At 39.3% G+C, this 13,424-nt stretch overlaps 1 protein-coding gene across 1 annotated transcript; it reads left to right on the plus strand.

The window, feature by feature from the left end:
- Positions 1 to 462: 462 nt before the first annotated feature.
- LOC110935708 lies at positions 463 to 1,750 on the plus strand. Its single transcript, XM_022178063.2, has 3 exons — positions 463 to 656; positions 733 to 1,037; positions 1,610 to 1,750. Exons 1-3 carry the CDS (start codon positions 463 to 465, stop codon positions 1,639 to 1,641), a joined length of 531 nt encoding a protein of 176 aa, XP_022033755.2. The 3' UTR covers positions 1,642 to 1,750.
- Positions 1,751 to 13,424: the final 11,674 nt, after the last annotated feature.

The following is a 13,424-nucleotide window of genomic DNA, read 5'->3' on the forward strand; positions in this document are numbered from 1 at the left end:
CTCTCTGGGATGAGAAGGCTGACATGATTCAAACAGAGGACATCATTGGCAAAGTATTCGCAATAACTGCTACCACAGTAACTTATTTCAACAAACTACAACTCGAGTCCACAACATCAACTACAATTGATATCAATCCACCAATTCCAGATCTTCAGACATACGTGAACAGGTATACAAAGAAACACTAAGAAATGTTTATAAGACATTCAACCCTTAAGCTTGAATTATTATTTATAAATAAGAACTTAACAACTCTTCCACTTATATGTTGTTACAGATTTCAAGAATTAGTGCCACTTGCAGAACAACGTGCATCATTAAACCACATCACCATTGCTGACCTGAAGAAGAAGATTTACAACAACACAGCGGTAAACTAATTTTTTTCCATGACGAAATAGTTTTATGCTGAACTTATTGTTTTATTCCAACCTTGCTTTTAATAATCAACTGAAAAATATGTTAACTGAATCCCTCTTAATCATAATGCAGCAGCAAGGACACTACACGTGCACTGCAACAATAACAGAAATCGACAACCTCCGCACCTGGTTCTATGTGAAATGTCCCAAATGTGGCAAAAGAGCATATCCGGAAAAAGACCGATTCGTATGCTTGGACGATGATATAGAAGAAGAAGAACCGATTTTCATGTAAGTCTCACACATAACACATAATATGTCATACAGAATAAAACACTAATACTCGCATGTTGCCTTACATCTACAGGTACTGCCTCAACGCAAAAATAACAGACAACACAGACTCTACAGAGGTAGTCTTCTACAACGAAGCACTTAATGACATTGTCAAGGTAAGCTGCCGTGACATGGTTATCAATCTGGGAAACAGAAACCCAAAGGTGTTTCCAGACAAAATAACTTCAGCAAAGGGGATACCAAAGCTACTGCACATCGTTGTGAGAAATGATAATAGCATTGCCGTGAACAAAGCAGAAAACCCAAGAACAATCCAACCTGCAACACCAGACCCCAAGAAAACAGCAACCAAGAGACCTTTACCACAGTTGTCAGGTAAACTACTAGACATATAATTATCGCTATAAATCCAACAGACCATACATAAGCAACAAGAATTAACATTTAGCTATAACACAATCAACAAGAAACGAACATGTCAGATATACCCAGCTGAAATCTTGCAGAATCTTGATATCTAATGTTAACTATGTTGTTTATATTAAGTTAAACCATACATAGATACCAATTTCCCAAACTAAATTAATCCAGCCTTAAAATCTCGAATTGTTACTGGGCCACCAAATCACATAGACCAAAAACTACTGAACATTAACTCAACCCACTAATTGCTGCTCTCTTTAGTTCCATCACCAAGCCACTTTAATTAATTCCCTGCATATTCAGTGAAAAGTAAATGTAATATATAGATTTTGAATTCATAGTTCTCTATTTTTTTTATCTTCACAATCATTTAAGATTAAACTAGAAGTTATCATTTGAGATTAAAATAGTTATGATTATTAAACTATACGTCTGCCATTTGTTATGCCTATAACTAACTATTAACATTTGCAATTATTATGTTTCAGCTGCTACTAACCAATAGGGTATTATTTCTTTCACAGAGTCTGACAGGAAGGCAAAACATCAAGCATAACCAACACATATAAAGAACAGCAAACTTTTGGCACAACCTTTTGTAAAAGTGAAAAGCCTATGCGCAGGTCCTAAAGTACAGTAACCCAAGGCCTGCCTTATATGGGGAAAACAAGACAACAAGCTTGCCTTTTGTAAAAACTTCAACGTCGACTAACGTATGTAGTATACCTCCGCTTTATAGCTGTTAGGTAATGCCTCCTATGAGGAAAATACAACACAAAGACGGCCTTTTGTAACAACTTTAACGCCGACTATGACTTTAGTATAACGCCAGCATGTAGCTTTTTTAATTCTCTCGCTTACTTTAAGACCGTAAATGCATTAAGACCCTATACAACCGTAATTCCGCCAACTATAGGCAACCTAGAGATTGCCGCCGCAACGCGCGGCATCTCGCATCACCCTAGTTTGATTAATAAAAAAACTTGGACACTACAAACAAAAGTAAAACTTGGACACTAAAAACTAAAAAGTAAAAAGTTCTGACATATGTTGAAAACACAAACACTAAAGCTATTATATCGGACAATAATTAACTAAAAGCAAAACTTGGACACTAAAAAAAACAAAATAAAATAGATAAAGTTGGACACTTAAAAAACACTGCCTACTAAATCAAAACCAAGGTAAGACAAAAAGAAAAGGTAGGACTTTAATCACTTTAAAAACTCGGACCTCTAATGATAACTATATATAACTCGGACTCAACTAAATATAAATAATTCGGACACTACTAGAGACCATAAACTCGGACCAAAACAAGGTTAAAAGTCGGACAATTTAAATAGGTTGAAAAAAAATTCGTACTACTTATATAATAGATAAAAACTCGGACTAGGGACTAACTTATAAAAAAAATTCGGACTCTTCTAACCTATAAAAAGGTCGGACACTAAGACTAGACAAAGGTCAGACTCCTTTGGATTTGGATATAAAGATCGGACTCTCTAACACAAACTAATAACCTCAGACTCAATCAACATTACAAAATTCGGACAAAGAGCAAAGGTTGGACTGAATGATTTGAAACTCAGACAAGTCTCAAAACTCAGAAGAAACCAATCTCCGGACTATCTCCCCAATGTGACTACACATTGGTTCAACAATACCCCGGAGACACAAACACAAAGTGTAAACCACAGACAAAGCTTCCAAAGATGAAACTCAGAATCTTTTTCACCTTCAAAACTCTGTATGAACAAGAAACATAAACCCCTGTAAAACCCAGATGAAGAAAACACTAAAAATCACCAAACTACTCAAAATCCATCATCAAATCACTAGATATGAATGAAGAATCATGAATAAAACACAAAAACTCACTAAACTCTCACTAAACCCAATCAAAGTATGAACTTTTCTCACCAAAACCTTCAAACTAAGAACACCTACAGTAGTATGAGCACACTGCTTTGATACCACTTGTAAGACCTCCTAATCCAAGATCTCACTCAGCTAAAGCAACCAACAGGTGTGCGGAATCCACCTGATGATCAACCACTGCAGATGAAACACTAGAATGCAAGGATTTGATAGAGAAATCAAGAATACACTGAGTATTCTTGATGAAGATGAATGACGTCACTCACACAAAGCAGCCGCCAGACAAAAGACAATGATTAGGGTTAGGTGCATAGAAATTCACACAGAATCGTTTGCTTGTCTATTCCACATAAAGGTATAAATACAAGGCAAAGCCCGGACTTTCAAGACTAACTAGAAAGCCCGGACAAAACAACTACACAAAGAAACTCTGACTTTTGTCCCTATACAAAACTCAGACAAAAGTTCCATCCTAAAACTTGGACAAAATGTCCCTAGGATAAACTTGGGACTAATTTTCAAATGTACAATAAAGACCCTAACAAATTGGGAGACATGCAATTATCACCTAAAGTGCGTTAACACCATCGCAAAATTTTCCACAAAATTCTGACAATAATTTTTTAAAGCCTTTTCTACCATTTTTCGACAAAATTGCGGAAAAGTTTTAGGGTTTCTTTTGTTTCTCTTTTTTGTCGCAAAAATTGTAGGAAAGTTGTAGAAAATTTGTGGGAAACTTTTTTAGTAAAAATGAAGATTTCTAGTAGTGTGTGGATACCATATGTCGTTCCTATATGTTAAAAATACCTATAGGGACGATAAGTCGTCCCTAAAAGTTAAAAAAAATTGGTTTCCACATGTGTTTTTCCTTGTTGTGAAATAGGACGATTGATGTAATATTATCGTTTCATATTTAAAAAAAAGTTCATGTACGTTCAACGTAATTTTTTTGGATATATGGATCAGTCTGATGTTAGTTCTCACGAGTAAATTGGCTTGAAGTCCTACTCAACAAGCCAGCTAGCTTGTTCTTTTAAGTCACCCTAGTATGTTCTTCCATGTCATCTTAGATCACGGGATGTGGGCTCGACAAGACAGTCAAGGAGTCCGACATGGACTTAGTGGCAAAGCATGCAATTTTTCTAAGTTATTATAATCAAATATTTTGTTTGTGTGAATTATCTATGTTGATCATCCCGTAGGTGTCAGATGTTCAAGCCATGATGACCTTAGTAGTTTTCCTTTCTGTTTGACGTAAATTGCCAGGGCCGGATTTGGTCCTGTGCGGGAGGTGCCACCGCACAGGGCCCAAAACATCTAGAGGCCCAAAATTGTTTAAAATATATAAATATATATACAATAGTATAGAAAAGTATACACAAAATCACATTGTGGTTCAGTGGATGCAGCAACTTCCTAGTAAATTGGTCATGCATGCTGGGTTCGAATCCTGTAGGTCCCTCTACGGAGGATGACGAACCTATACCTTGTTATACAAACCTACTAGCGAGTGCGGAATCCAAGCTAGAAAGCAAACTGGGATGAAGCAAGTATAAACACAAACACCCAAAGGTTCACCGATTAACACCACTGTATTAATACGAATGAAGGTTCCGGTTACAAGCACAATGTTTACAATATAAGCTTTGCAAACTCTCAAAGTGTGTGTGTTCTCACAGCAGTTTCTCTCAGGGTGTGTGTGTGTTTCTGTCTAAGTGTCTGCCGAGAACATACATTTCATGGGTATTTATATACCCAGCATCTGATGTCTGGTCCGAAGGATCCGATAGATGATCGAAGGATCATCTATCGAAGACACAGTGTTCGAAGGATCTACATATACTTCGAAGGATTTCATATCCTTCGAAGCCCAACATTATCCTTCGTAACATATCTTTCGAGGCCATCGAAGGATCTACAATATCCTTCGATGAGCTATCCTTCGGCACAGAACATCTTTCAACATTTTACTAACTGTTGTCCAAGTCAAACCGGAGGATGGTTGACTTGGTCAACTTACAACAATAACAAGGACATCGTTTACATCGAGGCGAATACAGACAAAGTACAGACACAAGTGCACCAACAAACTCCCCCTTGGCTGTAGCTTTGTCTCGAACTTCGATGGTCTTTGATCTTCGAGTCTTCAAAACTCGGATGTCCTTTCAAGTCTTCAATGTCGGAGGATCTTCAAAGTCTTCACGTCTTGAAAGCAGAGAGTGTATCAACAAACTACCCGTATCGTGTAGGAAGTGTGTTGACAAACTCCCCCTTAACATAAGCTCCCTCTTGAGTTATGCTCGTGAAAAACTTGATCTTTATGAAGTGAGATCCTTGAGGTGTTGATGATGGCCAGCGGCAGCTCGATCATCTTCATCACTTGAGCGCCTTCACGTCGTGTCTTCATTCCTAAGCTTTGTCATCGACCATGTTCTCCTTGCCTTTAGAATCTGCACATGCAAGAAATCTAAACGCGTAATGAGAACAACTGCTTGGAATATAGTTAACATAAACCAATGACACACGGATCACCATGTCACAATCAAACACCGTCCGACAGTTGAAAGTTTAATAAAATTCGACAATTTCAGCCTTTAACTTTCAAAAACTTGCAAATTTCGACCGTTTATGAAGATTTAGTCAATTCGGTTTTCGTTCAGGTTTCAGGCAACGAAGACTCGAGTTCCAACATCGTACGATCGAAAATAAAGTAGAAATAAAATCTTTTTGGTATTTTTGAATTTCTTCAAATGTAAAGACTGAAAGCAGTAAATAAATATGTACAGACATTCTTTTTGCGAGTTTCGAGGGTAAGAGAATCATATCAGAGTACGGTCATGCCAAAACGCTCTTGTTGTTCAATTAGTTAATATTAAGATAAGCATCCTATAACAATTATCGGTATTGTTGTCCACTTAAGCTCAACTTATCAGATGTAATCATGGCGAGGGGATACGTTAAGGTATGATTTATACTTACCGACCGGTGTTCATCCACATCACGACACATTCCCATATCAAGGTATGCACGAGGGTTCATCTTACCGGTGAGTATACCGATTATCATCTGATTGACCGTATATTATGTGAGATTCTCACTTATTTTGATTTGAAAACCAAGCCCTATGTGATATAATCACTTATTGATGAGGAACTTGATTTTCATATGCATGAGGGCACAGGAGCAAGTCCGTGAACAGGTCAGTACTTTCGTACAGCAGAGAGACGAACTTGACTCCCGGATAAATGTGATTGTTTATCACTTATTTGTTTGGACATGTGATTGTTTATCACTTATTGAGGTCGAATGCAGTATGCAATATGTACACGTATGTATAGTATCATGGAAGATCTTAGACTTAGTCTATTTATAGAAGCACCCATGATACCCAGATGATAAGCAGCATAAAGACCGAATATCTCAGAACCTCGGCAATCTATCAAACGAAATTTCGGTACTAAGACCATATGCCAATGAATGGTTCCCACCTGGTCTTCAGTCGGTTTTTAGATTTATATCACCCTGCACACTTTAAAATGATTGTGAGCCTACTGATACATCTTATATAGAGCTGCTTATCGTTTTTCATTTAAGGTTTAAAGAGGTTTGGATAGACCACTGATGTACTATCATTTTCTCTTTTGCTCGCCAGGAAACTCATTTTTGATTTTCTATTGTTTTTGTGTTTTTGAAATTTTTCGATGTTTTTGGATTTTCATATTTTTGGATTTACTCCCCCTAAAATCAATAAACTAAGACAAATTTAAAAACACAAAGGTATTTACAAAAATGATTTTCCGATGTTGGTTTACTCTTGCTTGACCTTAATGCCGTTTACCAATAGTAAAAAGTCAAATCTTGATTTGTCAAACGCTTTGGTAAATAAGTCGGCACGTTGGTCATCGGTGTGGACCTTAACAACATCGATTAATCTTTTCTCAAAGCAATCACGTATGAAGTGATATTTGATTTCGATGTGTTTGGTCTTTGAATGCTGCACAGGATTTCTAGTGATCTGTAATGCAGCAGAATTATCAACGTAAATAGGTGTAGTTAGGAATTCAAAACCGTAGTCCCACAATTGTTGTTGGATCCAAAGAACTTGAGAGCAACAACTTGAGGCAGCAATGTATTCAGCTTCGCATGTTGATGTAGCGACACACGTCTGCTTCTTGCACTGCCATGTGACTAGGCGATTTCCTAAAAACTGACATCCAGCTGTTGTGGATTTACTGTCGATCTTACATCCGCCAAAATCAGAATCACTGAATGCGACCAATTCAAAGTTATTATCCCTAGGGTACCACAGACCGGTGTCTGGGTAAGCCTTCAAATAACGAAAGATCCTTTTTACAGCTGCAAGATGAGAGTCCTTTGGATTGACTTGATATCTGGCAAGCAGGCACGTTGGGTACATTATGTCTGGTCTTGATGCTGTGAGGTACATAAGAGATCCGATCATAGCGCGGTAATATGAAGGGCTAACAGCTTCTCCCTTCAAATCTGGAGTAATTCCGTGATTTACTGCCAATGGGGTACCAATGGGCGTTGCATCAGACATCTGGAACCGGCTCAAGATGTCGCCAACATATTTAGTCTGATGGATGAATATCCCAGACTCCGTTTGTTGCACTTGTAGGCCCAAGAAGAAGTTCATTTCCCCCATAGCACTCATCTCGAATTTATCCTGCATTATGCGCTCGAAATTTCTGCACAAGACATCATTAGTAGAACCAAAAATAATATCGTCAACGTATACCTGTACCAGAAGAAGATCTCCATCTTGTTCTTTCATGAAGAGAGTACAGTCGATAAGACCCCGTCGAAAACCGTTCTCCAGCAGATAGTTTGATAAGGTTGCGTACCAAGCTCGCGGTGCTTGATGAAGACCATAGAGAGCTTTGTTGAGCAACCAAACCCGATCGGGATGGATAGGATCTTCAAAACCTGGAGGCTGTTCGACATACACCTCTTCTTCTACCACACCATGTAAAAGTGCACTCTTCACGTCCATCTGATAAACCTTGAATCCTTTGAAGGAAGCATAGGCTAGAAAAATCCGAATCGCTTCGAGACGTGCCACCGGAGCATATACTTCGTTATAGTCGATGCCTTCTATCTGACGAAAACCTTGAACGACTAAACATGCTTTGTTTCGAATAACCACTCCACGGTCGTCCTTCTTGCATTTGAAAACCCATCGAGTGCCAATCTTCTTGTAGTTCTCAGGCTTTTCAACAAGCTTCCAAACACCAAGTTTTTGAAATTGCACCAATTCTTCCTGCATGGCTTCAACCCATGAGCTGTCTTTCATTGCTTCTTTCCATGATTTTGGTTCTTCTTGTGACACGTAACACGCGAAGGACCAGTCATTCTGTTGACCAGATTCTCTTATAGCTGAATACAAACCAGCATTCCGGTTGTTTCTCAGCTGATTACGCGTCTGCACACCGCGATGGACATCTCCTATTATGTTCTGCTGGGGATGGGTATCATGAATCCTCGTTTCAGGATTATCTGGCACGCGAGCATTGATACCCAAATTGTTAAAATTCAGATCAACAACCAACTCCACACCAGGGATGTGTGTAGAGGTGGATGCATTCCCTTCAGCAGTATCCACATTCTGCACATGAGGTGTATCAACAGAAGCACCTTGAACAGGAGCAACTGGAGCAGAAGATCCTTCAGCTGCATCATGATATTCATCATCTTCAGAAGACTCATTATAGTCAGCAGCATCTTCATAAACCTCATTTTGAGCCATATTGTTGATAGATGAAGAATCTTGAGGGTCAACAACAATAGGTCTAACCAAAGGCGAGACAGCAGCGTTGTCACTTTCCAACAACATTCTGGCCGCTGCTGATTCTTCGTCAAAGGTTGGCAGATTGAAGGAGTCAAACAATCCATCATAATCGAACATCCACAGATCACCCAGAGCCCTAACAGGACTCGTATACCTTTGAACCCTCACCTCACTCCATAGCTCTACCTTTTTGGTAGCTAGATTCCAGACACGAAAGTTTGGAGTTTGGTATCCAAGGAAATAACCCTCGATAGCCTTAGCTCCGAATTTTCCATCTGGTTCAATCATGGTACAAGGACCACCAAAAGGTTCTAGGTAAGAAAGATCCGGTTTCCTTTTCTGAAGGAGTTCGAAGCAAGTTTTGCCATGTCTCTTTACTGTAAGAACTCTGTTTAATGTGTAGCATGCAGTCGACACAGCCTCCCCCCAGAATTGAATAGGGAGTTCCGACTCAACTAACATTGTTCTAGCAGTTTCTATAATCGTTCGATTCTTCCTCTCCGCGACACCGTTTTGTTGTGGAGTATAACGAGAACTGTACTCATGAAGAATGCCTTTAGAAGTACAAAACTCATCCATAACTTGATTCTTGAATTTGGTTCCATTGTCGCTTCGGATCCTTTTCACTTTCAACGAATAGAGATTCTCCAACATAGTGATAAGATTCTTGAGGATGCCAGGAGTTTCACTTTTGTGTGCCATGAAGGATACCCAAGAAAATCTAGAGTAGTCATCAGTAACTACTAGACAATATGCATCACCGAACATTGTCTTGTGCTTCATAGGTCCAAAGAGGTCCATATGAAGACGTTCGAGCGGCATGCTGACAGTGTTGATTTTCTTCAAGGGATGGGATTTCTTCGTTTGCTTCCCCCTTTGGCACGAGACACAGATATCTTGCAAATGAAAACTTCTTACAGGCACACCATTCACAAGATTGTTTTTCACCAAATGGTTCATTTTCCTCAAGTGAATGTGCCCCATTCTTCTGTGCCATGATATTGACTCCTTTTCTGTGGCTTTAGAGACAAAGCAAGTGACTTGAGCAGATGTTGTAATCGCCTGGCTCATGTCGAGAATGTAAAGATCATTAACTCTCGGAGCCGATAAGAGAATCCATTCTTGTGGAATTTTGAATCCGGGTTTTAGCACATAACAGCCGGCATCATCAAAATGCACGGTGAACTTTTTATCGCAGATTTGCGACACGCTCAGAAGATTATGATCAATTTGCTTCACATAGTTGATCTTGTCGAAACATACAATACCATTGGAGACACTTCCCTCTCCAGTGATATATCCGCCTTTATTTCCCGCAAATGCGACATAGCCTCCTCTAATATTTCTCACGTCGTACAGAAGCCGTAAGTCGCCAGTCATGTGCCTAGATGCCCCACTATCAACAATCCAATGACTGTTAATAGTTCCTCCTGGGACACCCTGCACATGTCAATTAAAAACATCAGTTGAGAATGGGGACCCAAGCCTTAGTGGTCTTGGGTCGTCCCTGAGCATCACGAAACGTGATATCAATCTCTTGATGGATTTTAAGAACAACTGCTCCCCCTGAATTGTCACCCGCCTTAGGTAACCAAGGTTGTTTTTGCCTACCAGTTTTTGAAGATTCTGGTTTTACATGTTGTGACACACTTGGTTCCCTTTGAACTGTTTTAACCTCAGATTTTAAAGCTTTTTCAACAGTTTTCATGTTCTTACGTCGTTGTTTAGTTTCTTGTTCTTTTACAGTTCGTTTATCGTTTTTAGGTAAAACTGACCGACGTTGAGGGTGAATTGTTTCAGGTGGAGCTTTCTCAACAAATTTGTTCTTTGGAGCATTTGGGCAGTTTCTGATGATGTGCCCAATTTCTCCACATTTAAAACATGTTCTCCTTTCAACAAGCTTAGGAGAACTTGATCGACCACAAGATGTCGAAGTCGTGGACCCTGAGGTACTAACCTTTTCATCACACCCATTTGTATGCTGAGTGTAATTGTTATCACTGTTACGTTTCAAGATTGTGACTTGTTTTACAAAATCTGTGTTAGATTTGTTCTCAAAAGTTTCAATCTTATCAGTACCCTTGGATGACACGAACTTGACATCTTTTGCTTTCTTTTGAAATCGAGCTCCTTTTGTTTCAGACTTCATCTGAGAGACTTTATGCTTTTGAGCTCGTTTGACTGGTTGTTTACCATTAGAAGTACTAGGTTGTTGAATGGTTGGAGATTTTTGATTCCCAAACTGTTTTCTAATCTCAGCCTTAGAAATTGGATCACATTGTGTTACCACAATTCCTGGAAGTGTTTTTCCCAAAAATTTGTTTGTGTTGTCTTCAAAGACTTTATCAATCAGAGATTGATTTACATTTTTAATTGGAAAAACGTGATCTGAGTAGATTTTATTATCTCCAACCAATGTATACAACACATTACTGCTTTTAACGGTAGACACACATGTCTTTTCAACCTTAACAGGATCTATCACTTGTTTCTCGACTGATGAGACATCAAGAGTATCAGGATCACACAAGATGTGATTCTCAATGGGAATGACTACTCCTTTTATCTTGTTAAGTGATTTATCCTGTTCACTCACATCCAATTCTGGTTCATCATCCGATGACTCATAATACTCGATAATTGGAGGACCTTGATTCATGGATGTTGAAGTTTCTTGCTGCTTTGTGGATGCGTTTGAAGAATTGTCCGGTTTGAACCCTAGGCCAGTAGCAAATTCCTCAACATCAAGAGGCACACTGGATTCAAACCGAGGCATTTCCTCCTCATCAGGCATCTTGGTATAATTGTTCATCAAAGGGGGCGGACATTTCGTATACCCTATGCCTTTCTGATTTCCCTTCAGTTGTTGAACATCGATGATGTGATCAAGCACAAATCGGGAGTTAGAATAACTATCCAATTTCTGTTTGATCGCATCATGCTCAGATTTGGCAATGGCTAATTGCTTCTTAGTTTCTTCCACAATGTTAATATATTCATTTATACTTACTTGCTTGTGGTAAACTACTTTGTTTACTTCGGACACGTTTTTCTTTAAAGTTTCAATTACTGATTTAAAATCTTTTTCGTTCCGAGTTAAAGCCATATTTGCCTCTTTGCATTTCGAAAGTTCAATAACCAAACTTTGATTATGACTATGAAGCTTTTCTGATTCAAGCTTCATGTCAGCACATGATTTACAAACACTAGGAGCAGGAGGTTCAGAAGTTACCTGACTCGAAGAGGCTGAGACGTTTGCCATAAGGGCAGTCTGAAAAGAAAAAGCTCCATCTTCAGAAAAGAACTTCTCCATTTCCTTTGAAGCAGTAGCAGCCCTCCTAATCAGAATTGATTTCTGACATTTCAGCTCATCAGCCTCATTCAATAACTCCTCAATACCAGAGCCTGCTTCCTCCTTCACATCAGACTCAGACTCTGATTGATTATCCCCAGAAACAGAGCCTTCTTCATCAGAACTCCCAGAATAACCAGAACTGTCATCACTTTCAGATGACCCTTGATTGATGATCTTTGCATAACAAGCTGTTCCACTTCCTTGATCACCGTCACCAAACTGCACAGACCAGTCACATCCCTCATCACCATGAACTGTCAAAGCCCGATTGGTATTTGATGGTCCAGACTGGTTCTGATTGTTGTTGACTGCCACAATCCTCCTGTCTTGGTTTCTAAATGGGTTATGATTGCCCTGTTTTGTTGGCCGAGTGCACTCACGTTTGAAGTGCCCTTTCTCGCCACAATTAAAGCATGTGACAGCATTAATATCAAACCCATACTTCGTATCTTTCTTCCCTTCCAACGAAGTTCTACCAGTACGAGCCATGAAGTCTTTGGCCCTTCTAACTGCACTAGCAAACGCCCACTTAATATCCATCAACTCCATTTCATCTTTGTCAATCTGTTGATAATCTTCATGTGTCATGTTGATGTTTCCAATCTGACCCGCTACTAACCCGCAGTAGGCACTGACCATTGTATTGATCAGTTCTACATGCTCCTTTGCAACTTCAATACTAACTTGGGAAAGATTTGAAGTGTCAACACGAACAGTGTTAGGGTTTGGAGGTTGAGGATTGCTTGTGAAATGAGCTTGCTGTCGTGGTTGTTGAACTGGTGGCTGTGATGGAACTGGAATGTAAGATCTCGGATCAAAACCCGGAGCAGGATTGGATTGAGGAAAAGAAAGAGAACTTGTGTTGGACACGAAAGCAGTTTGCAGTTTGGGTTGCTGAGCTGCAGCGGATCTTGCTAAGGTGTCGAAGCCTGGAAGATACATTTCTATATTCTGAGGAACTGGAGCTCGCTTTGCTTTCCTGATTTCTTCTTCATTTTTATGTTCCAGTTTCTGAATGAACTCATAGATGTTAACCGTGTCTAGAGTTCCAGTGTGCTTCAACAACTCAATGAAAGAACTCCACTTTGGAGGTAAGGCGTCAGCAAACTTGTTCACCATGTCTTGTTGAGTAGCTATAACCCCGTAAGCACACATTTCACTGATCAGATGATAGAAACGTGTTGTCATATCATTTAGAGTCTCGTTTTCCAAAAACTGAAACGAGTCAAATTCTTTCTTCAACAAATCATGACGAGACTTTCGAGTAGCTGCATTGCCTTCTCCTCTAGCAACT

Source organism: Helianthus annuus, chromosome 4 (assembly GCF_002127325.2).
Source record: "Helianthus annuus cultivar XRQ/B chromosome 4, HanXRQr2.0-SUNRISE, whole genome shotgun sequence".
Classification (NCBI taxonomy): Eukaryota; Viridiplantae; Streptophyta; class Magnoliopsida; order Asterales; family Asteraceae; genus Helianthus; species Helianthus annuus.

Coding starts and splice junctions, on each gene's coding strand:
- LOC110935708 (XM_022178063.2), top strand. CDS start 463: ATGTTAACTGAATCCCTCTTAATCATAATGCAGCAGCAAGGACACTAC. Junction 657..732: donor GAAGAAGAACCGATTTTCAT/GTAAGTCTCACA, acceptor TTACATCTACAG/GTACTGCCTCAACGCAAAAA. Junction 1,038..1,609: donor ACCTTTACCACAGTTGTCAG/GTAAACTACTAG, acceptor TTTCTTTCACAG/AGTCTGACAGGAAGGCAAAA.